This window comes from Lolium rigidum, chromosome 6, assembly GCF_022539505.1.
Source record: "Lolium rigidum isolate FL_2022 chromosome 6, APGP_CSIRO_Lrig_0.1, whole genome shotgun sequence".
Classification (NCBI taxonomy): Eukaryota; Viridiplantae; Streptophyta; class Magnoliopsida; order Poales; family Poaceae; genus Lolium; species Lolium rigidum.
In genome coordinates this window covers 294,609,261-294,632,833 of record NC_061513.1, presented here as the reverse complement: position 1 = coordinate 294,632,833, position 23,573 = coordinate 294,609,261, and the positions used below count along the sequence as shown (strand labels likewise).

The window sequence follows — 23,573 nt, the reverse complement described above, 5'->3', positions numbered from 1 at the left end:
CGGCTCTTCGCTTGCTTTAGCGATGGCCGGCTCGATGGATTCGGGGTCAAATGTTAGCAAGCTTGAGAGGTCATAACCACGACAAACAACAAGAAAAACGTCGGGAGACGACAAAGGAGAAGGGTAGAGCTAAGGGAAAGTATTGTACCTCTCCTAAGACCAGAGGAACAGCCGATGAAGAGGTGATCGGCTCTTGTGTTTCTGCTGTGGGCTTGGCCAAGTTGGCCACCTTGTCAGCTACACTTTTAGAAGTTGCTAGGTCCAGGGTGGCGGATGGCATTGGTACCTCCTCAACTTCCCCATCGGAGGCGTCATCGATCCGCAAAGGGAATGGTTAGCCGACAAGAGCAGCAATGGGTCAGCATGAAATATGAGCCAGGGAGAGTATGGAGGGGATTACGTTCGAGATCTCCTGGTTTGATGAAGAGGCTTGCGGTTCCTTGCGAGCTCTCTTGATGCATCGGCTCTTTGTGCGTAGGCTGCCTTGCCCTGCTTTGATGGGAGTTTGGGAGACAGCAGGTTCAGGGGCTGACCTTTTCTTGGAAGCCGACGGTGGCAAGTCTGGCTGGCTCGCGTGGTGGTTTTCCCGAGTTGCCCGAGCTCGAGTCCCTTCGACCGGATCGTGTGTCCTCACCGGAGTTTTCTTCGGTGGAGGTCCGTAAAAGAAATACAAGCATGCTGCGAAGCCTAGAAGGATAAATGAAATCAGCCAAAGCATGGATCAACTTACGTGCAAACTTTCTTGAGCTGGAGTAGGGCTTTGGCGCTTCGAGTCTTCCTGCAGCTACCTTCCTCACTTGCTGTTCTCGCCTTGGCCGAGGCTCGGGGGCAGCTGGCCTAGAAGATACTCTGCTTTTGGAAGCCGATTTTGGTGTCATCGGCTGGCTCTGCATCACAACCTTTTTCAAAGATGGTGAGTTTTTGCATAAGAGGACCACCGGAGCTGGTGGGAGGAATCTGAAAGGGGAGCCGTCATCATCTACAGGATCTGGACCGTCTTGTTGCTGCAAGGAAACAGAACAAGGTTATAAAAGGAAATCATTATGAGCCACTTCAAAATAATTTGTGAGTAGTGGTACCTGTTCTGCAGGGATGTCATATTCAGCATCAAGTTGTTTCAGCAATGGTCCCAGAGCTCTCCTGAAGGCGTGAGTCTTCCACATTGACCACCAAGTCTCAAAACCATCGGTTGATGAGGTGAAAGAGAGGTTGTGAGGAATTGGGATGGCTAGAGCGTCAAAGAAGGAATAACACCTCTGACTGGTGAGGACATCAGGTAGCTCAGCTCTGCTCTCTGTCAGGTGGTGCAGAAAGAAATTGGGATATACCTGTCCAAGACCAAGTTGCCGGGCTGCTACGACCGGCTGATAAGACTCATAACCAGGTTTGATTATCCTGTTTGAGGTGCTCATGCCAACTGGAAGGAAGCAGGGATGGATCATGATGGAATACAATTGCCGAGTGCTGGCGTCATCGGCAAAGCTATCTAGCCTAAAGGAGACTGGATTTTCAAAATTTTCAGACTCCGTATAAGGAAAGAAGAGAGGATTGTCCGGGTCTTGGTAAAAAGTTCTGAACCACTCTGATGCTCCCTTGAAGGTCAGTTTGCTGCCTGGAAGGCTATATAGAGTTTGGCCGTAGCTGGTGCATCGGATCTGCCTCCCATTAGTATCTGGGAAGGTGCAAGTAGCCAAAGGTGGAAAGTTCGGGGTCTGGTTTTGGAAGTACAGCTGAGCCCATAGCTGAATAAACCACCAGGGACCTCCGGTTTTGACTGTCTTTTGGGAGAACAGTTTAACAGACATTAGCTGGAGATATCTATAGACCTCTCCAAGAAACAGTTTGCCAATGCCAAGCTGAGTGCCTCTGGCAAGTTCATAGGCCAGGGAAAGGTAATTCTTGGTCGGAGCAAGTGAAGGACCACAGAATATGAAGTGTTCCAGCCAGAAATTCAGGAAGGCCGTGTGTTCTTTCTCTGTTACAGGGCCTTTGTTTTTGATGTGGCGCCGAAGGTAAGCACCCCAGTTTGTGCACTCTGTTTTGGAAGAAAGCGTGAAGGGGACCTTTGGCAGCCTAAAGGCAGATGGGCTTGGGGATGCAATGTCTAAACCAAGTGATCATGGCCACATCTAGTAAGGTTGGTGTCATGGGGCCATGACCAAACATGAAGCAATTCAAAGCATCGGACCAAAAATAGCCGATGGTTTTCGAAGGTTTTCATGTTTCTCAAGGGGAGACGAGTGATAAAGCTAAAGCATCGGCTATTCCTGCGGTTTCCCGAGTGGCTTGGTGAGTTTTTGATATTCTATTGTACCGGAAACCCAATCTTCGGGAGGATTAGGCCAGGCTCGTAAGCGGTCGGCCCAAGAAGTTAGATCTAGGTTACGGTTCACAAGGGGATTCTATTGGCCTCGCATGAAATTAAGTGGGCAGGACTCTCGGTAGAACGAGGACCAAGACAAAGAGAGTTTGGAAGAGAAGGATGCGGTAGCAGAATGTCTGATACCTAGAAATTAATGACGGAATGAGACGTTAATTCAGATGTTTGTTATTAATTCTAGCACGATGTTCAGACAACGAGGAGCGGTTGAGGATTACCTTCAGGCCGGAGACCGTAGCGTTGGCGTTGGATGATTCCGCCATTGGGTTCGCTGCGGAGATGAGCCTGCGCGATTAAGATCCGAGGTTCGCGGGGCCGAGAGTTGGATCTGTTTGAGCGACGATTTGGGGATCTGAGTGTTGCTCTTTCAGATAAAGTTGCAGGTTACCGTTTGAATAGGCAACTGAGTTGGCCTTACTCGCGTTTTATGGCAAAGGCCGATGCGCTGCCTGATACGCGTACAGCACGCGTCCGTTGGGAACCCCAAGAGGAAGGTGTGATGCGTACGGCGGCAAGTTTTCCCTCAGAAAGAAACCAAGGTTTATCGAACCAGGAGGAGCCAAGAAGCACGTTGAAGGTTGATGGCGGCGAGATGTAGTGCGGCGCAACACCAGGGATTCCGGCGCCAACGTGGAATCTGCACAACACAACCAAAGTACTTTGTCCCAACGAAACAGTGAGGTTGTCAATCTCACCGGCTTGCTGTAATAAAGGATTAGATGTATAGTGTGGATGATGATTGTTTGCAAAGAACGAGTAAAGAACAATAGCAGCAGATTTGTATTTCAGATGTAAAGAATGGACCGGGGTCCACAGTTCACTAGAGGTGTCTCTCCCATAAGATAAATAGCATGTTGGGTGAACAAATTACAGTCGGGCAATTGACAAATAAAGAGAGCATAACAATGCACATACATGATATGATGAGTATTGTGAGATTTAATTGGGCATTACGACAAAGTACATAGACCGCTATCCGGCATGCATCTATGCCTAAAAAGTCCACCTTCGAGGTTATCATCCGAACCCCTTCCGGTATTAAGTTGCAAAACAACAGACAATTGCATTAAGTATGGTGCGTAATGTAATCAATAACTACATCCTCGGACATAGCATCAATGTTTTATCCCTAGTGGCAACAGCACATCCACAACCTTAGAACTTTCCATCACTTGTCCCGGATTTAATGGAGGCATGAACCCACTATCGAGCATAAATACTCCCTCTTGGAGTTAAGAGCAAAAACTTGGCCAGAGCCTCTACTAATAACGGAGAGCATGCAAGATCATAAACAACACATAGGTAATAGATTGATAATCAACATAACATAGTATTCTCTATCCATCGGATCCCGACAAACACAACATATAGAATTACGGATAGATGATCTTGATCATGTTAGGCAGCTCACAAGATCCGACAATGAAGCACATGAGGAGAAGACAACCATCTAGCTACTGCTATGGACCCATAGTCCAGGGGTGAACTACTCACTCATCACTCCGGAGGCGACCATGGCGGTGAAGAGTCCTCCGGGAGATGATTCCCCTCTCCGGCAGGGTGCCGGAGGTGATCTCCAGAATCCCCGGAGATGGGATTGGCGGCGGCGGCGTATCAGTAAGGTTTTCCGTATCGTGGCTCTCGGTGCGGGGGTTTCGCGACGAAGGCTTTAAGTAGGCGGAAGGGCAACGCGGGGGGCCACACGAGGGCCCCACACGCCAGGCCGGCGCGGCCAAGACCTGGGCCGCGCCGCCCTGTTGTGGCGGCGCCTCGTGGCCCCACTTCCTTTCCCCATCGGTCTTCTGGAAGCTTCGTGCAAAAATAGAACCACGGGCGTTGATTTCGTCCAATTCCGAGAATATTTCCTTTGTAGGATTTCTGAAACCAAAAACGACGAGAACAACGAAGCTGGCTCTTCGGCATCTCGTTAATAGGTTAGTGCCGGAAAATGCATAAATACGACATATAATGTGTATAAAACATGTAGATATCATCAATAATGTGGCATGGAACATAAGAAATTATCGATACGTCGGAGACGTATCAGCATCCCCAAGCTTAGTTCTCGCTCGTCCCGAGCGAGTAAACGATAACAAAGATAATTTCCGGAATGACATGCCATCATAACCTTGATCATACTATTGTAAGCATATGTAATGAATGCAGCGATCAAAACAATGGTAATGACATGAGTAAACAAATGAATCATAAAGCAAAGACTTTTCATGAATAGTACTTCAAGACAAGCATCAATAAGTCTTGCATAAGAGTTAACTCATAAAGCAATAAATTAAAGTAAAGGTATTGAAGCAACACAAAGGAAGATTAAGTTTCAGCGGTTGCTTTCAACTTGTAACATGTATATCTCATGGATATTGTCAACATAGAGTAATATAACAAGTGCAATATGCAAGTATGTAGGAATCAATGCACAGTTCACACAAGTGTTTGCTTCTTGAGGTGGAGAGAGATAGGTGAAGTGACTCAACATAAAAGTAAAAGAAAGGCCCTTCAAAGAGGAAAGCATCGATTGCTATATTTGTGCTAGAGCTTTGGTTTTGAAAACAAGAAACAATTTTGTCAATGGTAGTAATAAAGCATATGTATCATGTAAATTATATCTTACAAGTTGCAAGCCTCATGCATAGTATACTAATAGTGCCCGCACCTTATCCTAATTAGCTTGGACTACCGGATCATCGCAATACACATGTTTTAACCAAGTGTCACAAAGGGGTACATCCATGCCGCCTGTACAAAGGTCTAAGGAGAAAGCTCGCATTTTGGATTTCTCGCTTTTGATTATTCTCAACTTAGACATCCATACCGGGACAACATAGACAACAGATAATGGACTCCTCTTTAATGCATAAGCATGTAGCAACAATTAGTGTTCTCATATGAGATTGAGGATATATGTCCAAAACTGAAACTTCCACCATGGTTCATGGCTTTAGTTAGCGACCCAATGTTCTTCTCTAACAATATGCATGCTCTAACCATTAAAGTGGTAGATCTCCCTTACTTCAGACAAGACGGACATGCATAGCAACTCACATGATATTCAACAAAGAGTAGTTGATGGCGTCCCCGGAAAACATGGTTATCGCACAACAAGCAACTTAATAAGAGATAAAGTGCATAAGTACATATTCAATACCACAATAGTTTTTAAGCTATTTGTCCCATGAGCTATATATTGCAAAGGTAAAGAATGGAAATTTTAAAGGTAGCACTCAAGCAATTTACTTTGGAATGGCGGAGAAATACCATGTAGTAGGTAGGTATGGTGGACACAAATGGCATAGTGGTTGGCTCAAGGATTTTGGATGCATGAGAAGTATTCCCTCTCGATACAAGGTTTAGGCTAGCAAGGTTATTTGAAACAAACACAAGGATGAACCGGTGCAGCAAAACTCACATAAAAGACATATTGTAAACATTATAAGACTCTACACCGTCTTCCTTGTTGTTCAAAACTCAATACTAGAAATTATCTAGACTTTAGAGAGACCAAATATGCAAACCAAATTTAGCAAGCTCTAGGTGTTTCTTCATTAATAGGTGCAAAGTATATGATGCAAGAGCTTAAACATGAGCACAACAATTGCCAAGTATCAAATTATTCAAGACATTTTAGAATTACTACATGTAGCATTTCCCGATTCCAACCATATAACAATTTAACGAAGAAGATTCAACCTTCGCCATGAATACTATGAGTAAAGCCTAAGGACATATTTGTCCATATGCAACAGCGGAGCGTGTCTCTCTACCACACAATGAATGCTAGGATCCATTTTATTCAAACAAAAACAAAAACAAACCGACGCTCCAAGCAAAGCACATAAGATGTGATGGAATAAAAATATAGTTTCGGGGAGGAACTCGATAATGTTGCCGATGAAGAAGGGGATGCCTTGGGCATCCCCAAGCTTAGACGCTTGAGTCTTCTTAAAATATGCAGGGGTGAACCACCGGGGCATCCCCAAGCTTAGAGCTTTCACTCTCCTTGATCATATCGTATCATCTCCCTCTCTTGATCCTTGAAAACTTCCTCCACACCAAACTCGAAACAACTCATTAGAGGGTTAGTGCATAATAAAAATTCACATGTTCAGAGGTGACATAATCATTCTTAACACTTCTGGACATTGCATAAAGCTACTGGACATTAATGGAACAAAGAAATTCATCCATCATAGCAAAAGAGGCAATGCGAAATAAAAGGCAGAATCTGTCAAAACAGAACAGTCCGTAAAGATGGATTTTATTGAGGCACCAGACTTGCTCAAATGAAAATTCCCAAATTGAATGAAACTTGCATACATATCTGAGGATCACGCACGTAAATTGGCATATTTTTCTGAGCTACCTACAGAGAGGCAGGTCGAAATTCGTGACAGACAAAGAAATCTGTTTCACGCGCAGTAATCCAAATCTAGTATGAACCTTACTATCAACGACTTCACTTGGCACAACCATGCACAAAACTAAGATAAGGAGAGGTTGCTACAGTAGTAAACAACTTCCAAGACTCAAATATAAAATAAAAATACTGTAGTAAAAACATGGGTTGTCTCCCATAAGCGCTTTTCTTTAACGCCTTTCAGCTAGGCGCAGAAAGTGTGTATCAAGTATTATCAAGAGATGATGCATCGACATTACCTTGGGCTTTACCCTTACCTTTCTTGTTCTTTTTCTTGCTCTTTGGCTTAGGTAATATATGTCTACCCCCGGGTGTAGAGGTGAATTTTAGGGTGCCTTCTCCCATATCTATGACTGCTCCCAATAGTTTCAGCAGGGACCTTCCGAGTGTGATTTGTCCTGTTCCTGCACATTCAATAACAAGATAATCAATGGATATTGTTCTTCCAAGAATGGTTGTATGCACACCCGCAGCTATTAATTTAGGAATTATAACAGAGTTATCAATAAGAGTTATTCCTTCTCCCTCTTCAACGAATCCCCAAAGTTTCAAAGATTCATGAATACTCTTAGGCATTAGGCAAAATTCAGACATAATATCACAATTGGCATGAAGAGTTTGGTCACCGATAGCAATTTTAATAGTAGGATCCCATAATGAAGGTTCAGAGTTCACTAAAACTTGATCAAGACGGTTACGAACATATCCATAATTTTCATTCAAGTGAGATGCACTTGTCTCAAGAGTGTTTAATCTATTATAAATGCTAATAAGGGCTGAATCAAAGTTATTAGCTGAATCATGTGATGCAACCAACTTCTTTATGGCATTAAAAGCTTGATCCCCATTGCAATGAAGGAAATCTCCTCCCACTACAGCATCCAAGGCATATCTATAGCGAATCATAAGACCAAAATAAAAATTACTAAGGAGCGAACTTAGAGTCATTTGAGGTTCAGTTTTACGATAAGAAGTAAAAATTCTGGACCAAGCATCTTTAAAACTCTCCTCATCCCCTTGTTTAAAAGTGAAGACTAATTCCTCAGGTGAAGAAGTAACAGGTGCAGAGCTAGACATGGTAACAAAAGTAAAATGCAAGTAACAATTTTTTTTTTGTGTTTTGATATAAAGTGCAAGACAGTAAATAAAGTAAAACTAGCAACTAATTTTTTTGTGTTTTGATATAATGCAGCAAACAAAGTAGTAAATAAAATAAAGCAAGACAAAAACAAAGTAAAGAGATTGGGTTGTGGAGACTCCCCTTGCAGCGTGTCTGGATCTCCCGGGCAACGGCGCCAGAAAAAGAGCTTGATACGCGTACAGCACGCGTCCGTTGGGAACCCCAAGAGGAAGGTGTGATGCGTACGGCGGCATGTTTTCCCTCAGAAAGAAACCAAGGTTTATCGAACCAGGAGGAACCAAGAAGCACGTTGAAGGTTGATGGCGGCGAGATGTAGTGCGGCGCAACACCAGGGATTCCGGCGCCAACGTGGAACCTGCACAACACAACCAAAGTACTTTGCCCCAACGAAACAGTGAGGTTGTCAATCTCACCGGCTTGCTGTAACAAAGGATTAGACGTATAGTGTGGATGATGATTGTTTGCAAAGAACAGTAAAGAACAATAGCAACAGATTTGTATTTCAGATGTAAAGAATGGACCGGGGTCCACAGTTCACTAGAGGTGTCTCTCCCATAAGATAAATAGCATGTTGGGTGAACAAATTACAGTCAATTGACAAATAAAGAGAGCATAACAATGCACATACATGATATGATGAGTATTGTGAGATTTAATTGGGCATTACGACAAAGTACATAGACCGCTATCCAGCATGCATCTATGCCTAAAAAGTCCACCTTCAGGTAATCATCCGAACCCCTTCCAGTATTAAGTTGCAAAACAACGAGACAATTGCATTAAGTATGGTGCGTAATGTAATCAATAACTACATCCTCGGACATAGCATCAATGTTTTATCCCTAGTGCCAACAAGCACATCCACAACCTTAGAACTTTCTGTCACTGTCCCAGATTTAATGGAGGCATGAACCCACTATCGAGCATAAATAATCCCTCTTGGAGTTAAGAGCAAAAACTTGGCCAGAGCCTCTACTAATAACGGAGAGCATGCAAGATCATAAACAACACATAGGTAATAGATTGATAATCAACATAACATAGTATTCTCTATCCATCGGATCCCGACAAACACAACATATAGAATTACGGATAGATGATCTTGATCATGTTAGGCAGCTCACAAGATCCGACAATGAAGCACATGAGGAGAAGACAACCATCTAGCTACTACTATGGACCCATAGTCCAGGGGTGAACTACTCACTCATCACTCCGGAGGCGACCATGGCGGTGAAGAGTCCTCCCGGGAGATGATTCCCCTCTCCGGCGGGGTGCCGGAGGTGATCTCCGAATCCCCCGAGATGGGATTGGCGGCGGCGGCGTCTCGGTAAGGTTTTCCGTATCGTGGCTCTCGGTACGGGGGTTTCGCGACGAAGGCTTTAAGTAGGCGGAAGGGCAACGCGGGGGCCACACGAGGGCCCCACACGCCAGGCCGGCGCGGCCAAGACCCGGGCCGCGCCGCCTCGTTGTGGCGGCGCCTCGTGGCCCCACTTCCTTTCCCCCTTGGTCTTCTGGAAGCTTCGTGCAAAAATGGAACCCCGGGCGTTGATTTCGTCCAATTCCGAGAATATTTCCTTTGTAGGATTTCTGAAACCAAAAACAGCGAGAAAACAGAATCGGCTCTTCGGCATCTCGTTAATAGGTTAGTGCCGGAAAATGCATAAATACGACATATAATGTGTATAAAACATGTAGATATCATCAATAATGTGGCATGGAACATAAGAAATTATCGATACGTCGGAGACGTATCACCGCCATCGGCTCTTGGTACATTGACTTGCTTTGACAATCGGCAAAATTGATAAGAAAGCAAAATCGGCTTAGAAATATTTTCTTCATTAATAAAGGGGCTTTACAGAGAAGAGCCGGTTGCTCAAGGAAGAAAGGACAAAAGCCGATTACTACTACTACTAGTCCTATACTAGTAGTCTCTAATCTAAGGGCCGTTGCTGCCCTCGTTGTCGTCGTCGCTGCCGCCGGCGCTGCTGCTGGCGGGCTCCTCGTCGCTGCTCCCGTAGCCCTCTACGGGAGCCTCTTCCTCTTCGTCGTCGTCGTCGTCATCGTCGTCGTCTGACCCGGCGCGGAAGCGCTTCACCGGCGGGTAGTCGTCGGAGGAATCGTCGTCCTCCTCTTCTTCCTCCTCGTCGGAGGAGGTGAAGTCGTCCCACGAGAAGCGGTCGTCCTCGCTCCCCGCCTCCAGCTCCCCGTCGACGAGGAACTGGAAGTCATCTTCTCCGTCGGTCAAGGACTTGTCGTCCTCGGACCGAGACGGAGGAATCATGGGACTCGATGTCCCACTTCTCCGGGGCGCGGAGGTCGTACGCCGCCAGCGAGTCCCACTCCGGCGTGGGCTCACGGGATGGAGAAGATAAGTAGGAGAGACCTGATGAGGCAGAGGAGGAGGAGGAGGAAGACATGGCTGCAGAGGAAGGGTTTTTTTTGCCGACGGCTAGTACGGAGCAAGAGGATGAAGAGGCGAACTGCTCGGCGCGGTTAAATAAAGGGATATAGTGGAGATTTAATGCTGTGGTGGTTTCCGAGGGCATGGTGCCAAATCTGTCAAATCGTGCAGAGAAGTTGAGAAGGCAAGGCATCATGATGAAGAATACTGCGACGGTTCTGCTCTGCCACGACGTGACCCTACGAAGCAGAAAAACAGAGTGGTTTTGAAATTATCATTGCCAAAACCAGGGGGCATGTGTTATCACCAGAATTTAACCAAGTCTGGAGATGGGCCGTGATTAAATGGGCTTAGAGGATATGCACGGAAGATATTCCTGAATCGGCCTTGTACAAGAAGTTTGGGCTAGTCTGCCCGTGTATCTGTAAATTATAGTAGGTTTCGTGTCGGTTAGAATTAAAAGATAGAGTTTAGCTCGTACACGGTCGGGTTTATTCCCAAGTTAGAAAGTCTACGGACAATAATATGTATCTAGGGTTATTGAGAAAGAAGGACGATCACGTTCACAACAAATCAATCTAGGCGCATCGCCACCCCTTGTTTCGAGGGTTTCTCCCGGGTAAGCAACATGCTGATCTAGGCAGTATCAGTTTATTCGTTGTTGGTGTTGCTCGTGCTGAAGCCTTTTTGATGGCGAGCAACACCCTTATCTTAGGTGTTTTGGGGTTGACGTCGATGCTTTCACGATGTACTTGTTTAGCTACGCTGCCCCTCGATACCTAGCTGCCCTTACACCTATTTTAGGTGCAAGGGCAGCATCTTGCTTGTTCTTTATTTAGTAGATCTAATCCGTTATAGTTGTTCCTTGTTCTTCGAGGATTAGTTTGATATCTGCATGGTTAGGCCTTACAAACGGGTTGAACGATCCGGGAGTGCGTAAGGTGTGGTTTATTAAGCCCTGAAGGGATTGTTCCGGGAATCAACTTCATGTTGGATTTTAGGCCTCGTTAGGGCTGGTTTTCCATCATCTTACGTATCTGCTAGGCTCAATTACGAGTAGGATGTTCCGGTTATGCGGTGAAAACCCTAGACTATCGTAGATTAGTTTAGCTTGATATTGATTAAGCATGACCCCATGTCATTATAAATCTAACGTGAACCATGGGGCAATCGGCTCTTCGAGCCGATCCACAGAACAACTTAAGAGCCGATCGGGGCTCGTATTTAATGTTTACGTGTTTGCCATGCAGGAAACTAGTTGAAGCAATCCATCACCTTCCTGACCAGGTATAGGTCAGGTGGCACGCCCTCGCAAGCACCAGGACGTGTGCCAGAAGGCATTGCGGGCCGTTGCCCGAGGGACCAGGGTCCACCGCAGTCCTGGGAGCCTCCCGGCTCTACGGTGTTGCCCGTCGCTACTCGCCGGTGGGTTTTTGACAGCAACAGTAGTATAGCGGCAAGCAGCGGTGGTAGGGGACGAGAGGCGGGAGCGGGTGACGAGCAGGACAACGGCGGCGGCCTGCCCCTCTGGCTGTGGTGTTCGTGCTAGGCGGCTTCAGGCATATCGCCAGATCCCGATCTAGAGATTGAGTTTGGGGCTCGATGAGAAGATTGTGTGTTAGGCGGACCCACATGTCGGCGCTGGAAAATGTTCGATGACCAAACTCTTTGACGTATTGGTGGGTAGGCAGAATAGGGAATACATTCGTACTTTTTAAGTAGTGTAGACTCTTTCGAAATCCTAGCCTCCTCAATTATGTTTTTTAGAACTTATTAAATTAATTATGGTTGTTCATTTTGCACAATTTACTCATTTTATTAAACTCAAAACTCAACACAGATGGCACGTTACTGTAGAGGAAGAAAATAAGGACAAGAATGAGGCCTACGAAAAGAATCCACGATTGTGGTTTGAAATCCTAGCCTCGATTATGTTTTTTTTTTGTTAACGTAAATTATGGTTGCTTTCCTTTAAAACTCAACACAGATGGCAGCAAATCGTTGGGGCCATAATGAGGCCGACCCAAATGGTAAGTGAGAATCGGTCTATTCAAACCACGATTTCATCCATATCCAGCATTACCGCGCGCGATTTCGAAATTCAAACCACGCACGCAGTAGAAGGCAAGTCCGTCCTCTCAAGGAAAGCGGAGGAGGAGATTTCGGCGTGTAGCTCGGACCTCGGAACAGCCACGACGCGACGACTGCGGCGAGAGGAGGTCGTGGCTGGCCCCACCCGCCAGCGGCACGGCGAGCCCCTTCCCGTTGCATGCGCATTCCCGCCCATTCCGCCATTTTCCAAAACCACCCGGCGCAGCCCTCCTCAAATACTCAACCGCCTCGCCCATCTCCGCACAACAGCACCCACCACCCTTCCAAAAACCCTAGCCCACCCTCCGATCACCACCCATCAAGTCCACGCCAATGGAACCGCCGGCGCCCGAGCCGAGGCGCTCCGCGCGGCGGCCGCGCACGAAACCGGCCTACGTCGACGCCGACGCCGAGATCGAGCCGGCCGGCGGCAAGCGCCGGCGCAGAGCCCGTGGTAAGGGCAAGCCGAAGCAGCCCGAGGCCGCGCCGGCGACGATGGTCGACGACGACGATGACGTCTGCGCGTCGGAGCCGGACGAGGAGCAGATGCGGCTGGCGGAGGAGGAGGAGGAGGCCGCCGCGCTCGAGGCGGAGGAGCAGGCCAATGCGCAGAAGCTTGGCGCCAGCAAGAGGAGGGCGGCGCCGCCGCCGAGCGCCACGCAGGAGCAGCCGGACGACGCCTCGGAGTCGGAGGACCACTTCGTCGGCGACCCGATGCCAGACGACGAGGCGCGGCGGCGCTGGCCGGAGAGGTACACGTCCAAGGTAATACGTAGTCCATCTCAATCTCAGCACCATCACGTAGTAGATCGTAGGCATCATGTTTGGGAACTTTGATGACTTATGATGAAGAATTCCTTCTACCTGTCGTTTTGCCCCAGGACTCCGACGATCCACAAGTTACCCACTGGTATGGCTTGTTCCTTCAACCTGTCCTTTCACCTTGTTACTCCGTATTATACTTACCGTAATTAAGGGATCTAAAATCTGGGGTGCTTTTAACGCGTACGTACGTAAACTGAAATCTCTGTCTCTGTAGGTCTGATGGGGAGGAGAAAATGAGCGCCCTCTGCCACTACACATCTGCTCTTGTGGACGATGCGAATTTCGACCTCGGCGACGATGTCTATGTCCGGGTAAACAACCGTGATCACCTAGCCAAACTTTCAGTTGCAGTGTGTAGTATCCTTGATTGAGTGCCATGGTTTTCCTTTTGTTAGAGCGGTTCTAGATCTGTGGTTGTAGTGTACTGATCGAGATAGATGCCTGTCTAGACAGCTTAATTTGGCTGCCATCTTCTGTTACGGTAAAAAAAAGTTGAATGTTTCTGTTATGTTAGTTTTTTTTTCCTAAATGGTTCTACAGGCTCCTTTGTGTTAGGTGCTCTCTTGTACCAATTCAACACCGTAATATACAGGGCTGGATTTAGTTTTCTAAACTGTGTTTGATCATGATAATCAAGATAATGTTTGTAAATCAAGTTCTGGGTTTGATAACTGAACCATCAAGGGCACATGTTTCATCTAGTACACTAGGACTACAGTTTTGTCTGCTCTATCCCTTTTTGCAACAGGGTTTCTAGTTTACACCAAAATAATAAACATATATGTAATCATATCACTGCTATTTTGAGTGGCTGCAGGCTGCTCCTGGCGAGAAAGATTACATCGGCAGGATTACAGAATTTTTTCAAGGAGTTGACCATGTGTCTTATTTCTCTTGCCGCTGGTTTTTCCGTGTGGCTGATACGGTACGTGTTAAGCAGGCCGTTTTCTTCTTCTTCTTTTTTTTTTTGACACAATTCAGCATGTGTCTAAGAAAAAGTTGCAGGTCATCACTGCGAAGTTGCTGGAGGTTGGTGATCATGAACATGATGATAAGCGGGTTTTTCTTTCGGAGCAAAAGGATGATAACAAAATTGAGTCTATCATCTCGAAAGTAAATATTATTTATGTTGGTCCAAATGTAAGTGCTTTGCTCATTCTTTCAAGTTAACGAATTTGAACCACATACTAATGTTTTGCTGATCTCTATATGTTGCATTATGGTGAAACAACTACAGGTGGCCACGCAGGACAAAGCTCAGCTTATAGCAAAGTCAGATTTGTATTATGACATGTCTTATTCGGAAGCATATTCCACATTTTCTAATATGCCACCAGGTAATCACCATAGACTTGTATGCTCTGATTATAATTTTTTATTAAAATGGTATAATACGTAATGATTTTGATATGTCCCTGAAGTACATTAGGCAAACTAAAAATCATAAATAGTGTGTACCATGATACTAAGACTGGTACAATGCAGTAATTATTTTCATAAATCCCTGAAATACAGTAATGTTTGTTGATGAGTTAATTCTTTTGTAGAAAATATTGGCGCAACAGGCAGTGAAACAACATCAGATATTTCTTGTGATGATGATTTCTCTTCTAAGGAAAAAGTGATTGCTGACTTTGCGGCACCACCTGATGCACAAACGGGAACAGCAACACTGCTGGACCTATACTCTGGATGTGGTGCAATGTCAACCGGTCTTTGCATGGGTGCAGCATTGTTTGGCTTAAAATTCAATAGAGTAAGTTTTCTGATTAGGATGTGTTAGGATTTCCTATGGCCTTGAAGGTACTTTAATTTACAATCTAAATATTGATGTCTTCTGCAGAAATGGGCTGTAGACATGAACCCACATGCTTGCAGCAGTCTAAGGCATAACCACCCACGTACAGAGGTAGGTACTAACTACAATTGGCACTGAATTAAATTCCCTGTTTTATTAACCTGGCATACTTGTATTATTTTATCTCTAATTTGTAGGTACGAAATGAGAAGGCCGAGAATTATCTGTCCCTCCTTCAGGAATGGGAAGCACTTTGCAAGGCATATGACGTCTATAATAGCAATTTTCTACCACGGACTTTGAACGATGATGAAGTTGATATTAATGTACCTCTCTCAGAGGGTACATTTGAGGTAGAGAAGTTTGTTGATATATGCTATGGTGATCCAAATAGCACTGGAAAAGATGGCTTGTGTTTTAAGGTACTGCAGACTCGATTGTTCAAAGTTCTTATTTGTGCAATTATTTTGTATTTCAGTGTTACTTTTATTCTTTCTCTTGAATCTTTAATGATGTACTCGTTAATTTAGAATATTTGTAAGCAAAGTTTAGTTCAAGATATATATTATTTATATAGGTACGGTGGAAAACGTATGATTCTAGTCATGATAGCTGGGAGCCACTTGATGGCCTTAGGTTGGTATCTTCTTCATTGTATTGCTCTTTATTTTGTTTTGTCAATAGTATCTTACCCTAGTTAACATTTCAGAGATTCTCCGGAATGTATTAAAGAATTCGTTGAGAGTGGTTATAGGGAATCCATTTTACCCTTGCCTGTAAGTACATCCCTCCTTGTTCGTTTTGGGATCTTGTTCTTGTGCTACCTATTAATGTATTTCTAATTCCAAAGGGCCGTGTGGATGTTATCTGTGGAGGTCCTCCGTGTCAAGGAGTTAGTGGACTAAACAGACATAGGAAGCACGAAGATCCGCTGACGGATGAAAGAAACCAACAGCTAGTTGTGTTTATGAACATTGTAAACTACCTTAGACCCAAGTATGTTCTCATGGAGAACGTCGTAGATATTCTGAAATTTGCAGATGGGTTTCTCGGGCGGTATGCGTTGAGTCGGCTTGTAGCCATGAATTACCAAGCTAGACTTGGGATGATGGTTGCCGGATGTTACGGGCTACCACAGTTCAGAATGCGAGCCTTTCTTTGGGGAGCTCTTCCTTTAGTGGTATCTCTCTTTTCTATGCTCTTTTTTTTACCTTGTAGTGCTCTTGCTAAGGTTTATCTGAAAATGTAGGTACTTCCGAAGTTTCCTCTTCCCACTCATGATGCCATTAGTCGAGGACAACAAGTGCCAACTAAATTTTCGGTATGAGAACACATTACTAACAAATGTTTTTATTATTTTTATATCTTGCTAAAATGATGTTCTGTTTTCAGCAATGTCTAGTTGCATGTGATGAAACTGAAGCTAAGAACGTGGAGGAAGCTCTTGTCCTAAGAGATGCGTTGTCGGATTTACCAAAGGTTAGCACTGATTGACTTCCTTGCATACTCAATTATTTTTTGAGTATTGCCTGTACATTTGTGGACTTCTCTCTTGCTATAAATTATATTGTTTTTCTGTAGGTTGGAAACGATCAACCTAATGATGTGATGCCATATAATAGTAGGCCCATGACTGAATTCCAGCGCTATATCCGACTCAACCGTAATGGTAAACCCACATACTGTGACATGTTGATGTTTAAAATTAATATGAACAAGTAGTTTTATGTTTTTGTAATGAATTTTCTGTTCATTTCTTATCTCTTTCATTGTATCTGCAGAGTCATGATTTTCGTGTATTTCAGTCATATTGTTCACTTTTTATCCCTTTCTTTGCATGTGGCATAGTCCATTTTTCTTGTATTTTCAGTTATGTTGGTGGTTCAATGATGTCACCTTGCCATAGTTTCCATCATTTTTTGTGTTTGGAGTGACTTCTTGATTACTGTGAGTTACTTTGTGATATGCTGAGTTACTTGGCTCTGTTATTCACTTTAAGCCATGATGGATGACTCGCTTGGAGATGCCACTCCTAAGAAAGTTCAGCTATTTGATCATCAGCCGCTTCAGTTGAATAAGGATGATTACGAACGTATGCGGCGCATTCCCAAAAAAAAGGCAAGTTAAGGCAGAACATGTGTTATTCTCTTTATCTTTTTGCCCTATCCTGTAATTATTTTTTTAGATCATCTATCCTGTAATTCTAAGCATTATTTTTATGCCAGGGGGCCAACTTCCGTGATCTGGAAGGTGTACGGGTTGGGAAAAACAAGAAAGTTGAGTTTGATCCAGATATTCCTCGTGTATATCTGTCTTCCGGGAAACCATTGGTATTTAAAATAAGTCTGTGGTTCAACCAGCTTTAATAATGTTTCTATTTCCCATGTTTTAATCATCCTTGCTTCTCTTGTAGGTCCCTGATTATGCAATGTCCTTCATGAAGGGGAAGTCATTTAAGTACGTATGCTGACTGAATATCCTCATGTAATATTCCTAGAACTCCACCGATAATCCTTGTTGTCTTGCTCTGCAGACCATTTGGACGCCTGTGGTTGGATGAAACTGTGTCAACCGTTGTGACGAGAGCCGAGCCTCACAACCAAGTAAGATCTTGATAAAATTTATGGTGCTTGTATCATTCTTTGATAACCTGCCAATATATTTTGTTTGATGGGAACTTTTGCATGCAGGCTATATTGCATCCGAATCAGGACAGAGTTTTGACTGTTCGCGAAAACGCAAGGCTGCAGGGCTTCCCAGATTACTACAAGCTGGATGGCCCCATAAAACAGAAGTAAGTTGATCTAACTTGACATCAACTGTAGTTTTGGATGAAACAAATTCTCTGAACCTTGTTTATTGTGAAGCTGATTCTTTACTTTTGCGGGAATTATGAAACTGATCCGGTTGCGTTGCGTGTGTACTTTTGTTGCAGATATATCCAAGTTGGGAACGCTGTTGCTATCCCTGTTGCTAGGGCTCTGGGGTATTCCCTTGCACAGGCCTACCAGCAGCGTGAGTTCGATGGAGACCAGCGCCCCCTGTTCAAACTGCCTGGAAATTTCTTTCCTGTGGCCGCAAGATTGCCCCGAGGAAATTCTGGAGACGCAGCAGTAGTTGAGGAAGAATAGCTTCTTTTTTTATTCGGATCATATACTTGCTTTCCAAACGTTTTATTGTTTCTGGAACACTGTTCTGGACAGATCATGTCCGTTGCTTGTAACCAAGTTCATTTATTTCCGATTGCTACTATTCATTCAAATTTTGATAGAGAAGAAACGGAAGGATGGCCTTCTTTATAAGTGTCATGTATGTTTTTGTTGTGTTATCTTCTGGAGGCACATTTATTACTGAATCTGAGTCTGAAACTTTATGTGCCAACTCGCTTCTGAAGATATGTGATATTTGAACCAGGTCAATTAGCCAATATTCTCTAAATTTTCTTGAGTTCTGCTTCTGTACTAAGGCACTTCATCATTGGTGGTGCAATATTTCTGCAGTGCTGCTACTGAATGTTCAATCTCTTAATAACTGTTTTAGTTGGGATATTGCCATTTGAATAAGATGGCAGTCCTTATATTACACTGAAATATCAACTTTATTTTATTTTCGAGACTATGTCTGACAGATGGTGGATGTGAGCCGGCGCCTGGGAGGCACGCTGGTGACCATGGCGACCCGGCCGAGGAGCGGTCATCAAAGCCGAGCGGTTTTAGAGCCTGTTGACGGAGCAGCGCCGGCCGAGCTACCGCTCTGCGACAAGCGCGCGTTCGCCGACACCCTTTCGGAGATGCGAAGGTAGACCATGAATGCGGCGATGCATTCATCAGCGTCAGGCTTCTGCTCAATTTGTTGATGATGAGGGACACCTGGGTGGTGACTGACAGCGTCGTTGGCGCTCAGACGATGCGGTGGACGTCGGGGGCCACAGAGGCGGCGCGGCGAGTCGACGCGTTGGACCTCACGCACCGGAAAAACGGTTCGAACCCCCGCGTCGCCTCCTCCTGGCGACCGGGGGGACGAAACCCTAGCCCGCCGCCGCCTCCCCCAGCCACACCTCTCCTCCTCGTCGTCCCCGGAGACGCCGCCGGTCAAAGGCCGCGACGCCGGTGAAGGGGGCGGCGCGGATTTAAGCTCTCGGCTCCTGGCGCGGCGATCGGAGGAGGAACGCCGTGCGAGGCTTGCTGGTGCCGGCGCGGCCGGGCGGGAGACGACCCTGCTCCGATCTGCTCCTCCGGAGCGGCCGGGGCCAGGGCGTGGTCGACCGACGTCCGCTCTGGTGGGGGCTTGGGCACCTGAGGCGGCGGCCTCTGCGAGGGGAGGGCGGCGCGGGCCCTGGCGGCGGGGGGCGCTGGCTGGTGCTGGAGACCGCCTCCATGGTCGCGTGGGTGGCGTGGAGGTGGCGGAGGGAGCTCACGGCGCGGTGGTCGCCCCGTCGACCCTGCGTCAGATCTGAAGTCGGCGGCCGGCGGCTGCGCAGTTCCCACCCCAAGGCCTTGGAGTCTGGCGTCCTCGCCGGATCCGCGGGCTTTGTTGGGGTGGCAGGTTCGGGGGCTCTGGCCGGGAGAGATCCTTGGCCGGCGGGGCGGCCACGGCGTCGGCGATGTCTCGGACGCCATCATCCTTCTTGGAGGCGATGCTGAGGTACATCCTCCTTCCCCCACCCTCCCCTTGTGCCCGGGTGAAAACCTTAGATCTACGGATTGGGCGGCGACGGCGCTCCGGCGTCGTTCTTCTCCTTGGAGACGTCGCCTTGGGACGGCGGGAGGTGGGCGTTCTGCGTGTGTTGTTTGGTCTGCTGGTGGCGGCGTTTGCCGTGTCTTCTTTGGCGAGCTCTGTCCGGAAGCTGAAGTCTTTTGGGGTGCCGGTGAGGTGGCCGGTGGCGATGCTCGTTGTTCTTTGCGTGCGGTGATCTTGTCTGGCGATGGTCCTTGGCACCCTGCCCAGGTGCTCATGCGTGCTCTAGGGTGAGCTGCTCCGCCTGCTGATGGTTCGACGCCCTGCGATCCAGGGTGAGAAGGTTGGGGCCTTCTTCGGAGGTGGAGGCGGATGGCAGGCTGGCTGAGTTGCGCCAAGACTTGATGTCGGCAAGGCTCTCCGGTGGCGAGCTGCACGGCATTGCTTCTCCTAAGCTTTGCCTCCCCCTTTAGATGATGACATCAAGATCAAGTTGCCTTCTTTGTTATCTTTAGTGTGTTTGGTCCTTGATGTTTGTAAGCTGTTTTCAGCACTTTGTAACTCTGCCGTTGTGGCTTTATTAATTTAAAGCTGGGCCTTTGGCCTTTATATTTAAAAACCTCACGTACCGCGTTCTGCTCGGGAAAGTAGTGACTTTGGACGAAGCATGAGGCCTCTGCTCGAAGTGGCAGCAATCACCATGATTCGGGAAGTAAATCTTGCACCAAGATCAACGAGTATGAAACTGTCCTCATTTCTCTCATTGTTCTTTCAGATTCTTATGTGAACCAGCATGAACTGTGTAAGGACCCGAATTCACGAACAAGAAAATAAACAGCTGGGGTAACAGACAGCTGTTGTCATCTCACTCCTTCCGGTGGACACAGACGCGCAGCTAGCTTCTACACTCGGTGGTGGCGAGGACACGCTACGATCATCTTTGAGAGCGTTCATTTTCTTCAGAATATTCAGAGTAGTGGCTACACACTGCAACCTTCTCTTTTAGCAGTACATCGACCATACACAGTATCAGCTACATTAGTGTTGACCTAAGCCATGCCTCCACTATCCCCTGCTGCTTCACAATTAGCACAGCACCGGAATCGCATAAATGAGTCATTTTTTAATTTATTATTTCTTTTTGCAGTATTAATTTTTATTATTCATTCGGTCCTAATTAAGTCCTTATGTCCTAATTAGATTAGTTCCTGAACCAAAGCCCTAATCTTTTATTTATTCACATGCATGATTTCGTTTTTAAATCTACAATTTTGTAAAAAAAGGGCCATTGCGAAAATAAAAAAATTTCAAAAAAATGTCGAAGTTAAGTGGTTGTTTTTTCGTGGCAACTTGTATGAAAAAAGGACTCCATGCCAAGAGGTGCCTAGAAAATGATTTGAGGTGATTTTAGCCAAGGTGAAAATGGCTTAAAGACATGAATGTTCATGGATGATAGGAATTTTTGTGATTTTGCCCAAACATTGTCATATTATGTTTTCTTGGACAAACTCACACACGTGCCGTAAGTCCGCAAAGTATCAGGCTTGGGATGCAAAACCACTGCTGAAGAGTACTGCTGGAGTCGTGGTGCTTCCACATGAAACATTCTTGGTGAAATGAAACATTCAGCTGGGGACACTATACGGCTTGAGGATATTTGTGTTGGCTATCTAATTATTCTCAATGCAAGCATGTACAGAAGCCAATCAAGCAACCAGTGGATACTTTAACTTGACGGTGATACTTTAACTTGACGGTGATACTTTAACTATCAACGAAAACTCTACCAAATGGTAGGACATAAGTACAACACATATGTTAGCTGTAATGGAATGACAGACCTGAACTTCCATTCTCAAAGCTATAGGCAGTATCCAGTCAAGAATACCTTTTATATCCATCACTTTATCTGCTCAACTTGGTACTACTTGCTCAATTGTTTGAATCTCTTACTACCTTATTATTTGGGCACCTCTAGGAATCGGATCCCGGCATTTAGCTTCCCATCGGACCCCTGCCTGGCCGTTTGATTAGATGCAGCTGAACCGTGTGATGTGAAGCAACAGCCCACACATGTAGTAAGGTACCAATGGGTTCAGCAAATAAATTAATGCTCCCATCATTCAAGCTTTTGCAGAGATGGCGCCTCCGCTTATCTCTCCATGCGTGTGATACCTGCTCTCTCTTTCCTCTGGTAGAACATAGGATCTGGGTCGGGTGCTTCCAAACTTTTTCTTTGGAAAAAACATGGCGCACCTCACAGACAACATCGAATATCCTACATATACAAATCCATTTTTTCGGCGTGCTTCATGTGTGATTGATCCTCAGTTGAGAGAGAAGTTGGGTGTAAATGGAATGGATGGAATCGGCCCCAGTGTTGAAGAAATCGGGAATCCCCCTGTTGTCAACCATGGCGATGGAGAAGTATAGTTCAATAAACCTAAAAACTCTGTAATCATCTTGTTTCCCGAGTACGTCAATATGAAGCAATGATTTTAGTTGCTTTGAATATTTATACGGAAATCCGTGTGTTTGCCTGCAACAAGGAAGCTTCGATTTGCAGTTTTAGAATCGTATACAAGGAATGTCATAATCACTATGTACAATACATGCTAGTGGCTCTCCTGCATGGAGCCTAGTTGCAGTACAGTAGAAGCTGTTTTATTGATCATATGAAGCTATATATTTTCAAAGGCAAAAGCAAGTGTACGTAGCTGGTTTAAAGTACTGTAGTTTTATTTTTTCTAAAAGTTTAAATTGATGAAGCAGATTGGTTTATTTTATGTAAGAATGTAGATGATTTGTAGAAGCATAATTTGTAGTCAGCCGCAAACAACAGTTGTAAACGCTTCTATAAATATAATTTGATGTTTCCATGTGCAGGATGTTGAGATGGTTAACCAAGAGAGCTCTTCGATTCAAGAAGAGCGAGAAGGAGAATGCTCTAGGCCATTGTGTCCACATTTTGGAATGTTTTTCAACACCAGGGCCTAGTTCCAGAAGGAAGCCCCAGGGCTTTAACTACCATTTCTTTGTTAAACACTATGCTTGTTTTGTTCTTACTATTTCTGAATTCACCAAGCTCGGCATCAGTCCTTAATATTATCCATTCAAGCAATCCCTTGGGAGCTGAGAATGCGCAAATATTCAGAAGTACACCCCACCCTCGATCAGTAATGAGTTTTCTCCGAGGTTCCTTAAGCCCAAGCACTATGTCTCTCAACCGAGCGGCTGAAAACGACTCTTGAGCATACAATTTGGATTGTCATCCTTCGTCATTTCGTAGTAAATTGCTGCAAACAATCAGTAGCATGTTGAAGTGTGAGATTACATATAAGTATGTAGAAACAAACTGTGTAGAAGCATGATAGAAATCAGAAGCACCATTTTTTTTTATGATAGAAACAAGAAGCATCATATTTGTTTAAATGAAACATATTAAAATCAACGCAGTAGCATATTATAATCAACGCAGTAGCACATTTGCCTTGAAACAACATAATGAACTCAGAAGCATCACTCCGTTGGTATGAAGCTTATTATAATCAATGCAGAAGCAGACATATTTGAAAAATATAATGTAACAATGTTTCCCGCCGATTGCACAAAATATGTACCAACTTCATCATCATCAGTGCATGATCCTTGAACACAATATTTGCTACTATTCGTAATGGTGTATATGGAAACATAAAAATTGCTACTATTACACAGGCAAGAGCTACAAAAATTGCAGATAGAATTGATAAACACAAAATAATTATATGATTCCCGTTTCAAAAACTGAATCCAAGATCCGTAATGGTTGGAGAACAGCTAGAT

General features: G+C 45.2%; 1 protein-coding gene across 1 annotated transcript; it reads left to right on the top strand.

Moving 5' to 3' along the window:
- Positions 1–12,781: 12,781 nt before the first annotated feature.
- Positions 12,782–18,873, top strand: LOC124664400 (DNA (cytosine-5)-methyltransferase CMT1-like). Its single transcript, XM_047201931.1, has 20 exons — positions 12,782–13,239; positions 13,488–13,584; positions 14,091–14,198; positions 14,279–14,413; positions 14,511–14,610; positions 14,821–15,029; positions 15,117–15,182; positions 15,269–15,493; positions 15,649–15,707; positions 15,781–15,847; positions 16,321–16,392; positions 16,464–16,550; positions 16,653–16,740; positions 17,071–17,163; positions 17,280–17,329; positions 17,485–17,528; positions 17,605–17,674; positions 17,762–17,865; positions 18,007–18,148; positions 18,700–18,873. The coding sequence occupies exons 1-20, from the start codon at positions 12,782–12,784 to the stop codon at positions 18,871–18,873; spliced, it is 2,448 nt and encodes an 815-aa protein (XP_047057887.1).
- The last annotated feature ends 4,700 nt before the right edge of the window (positions 18,874–23,573 follow it).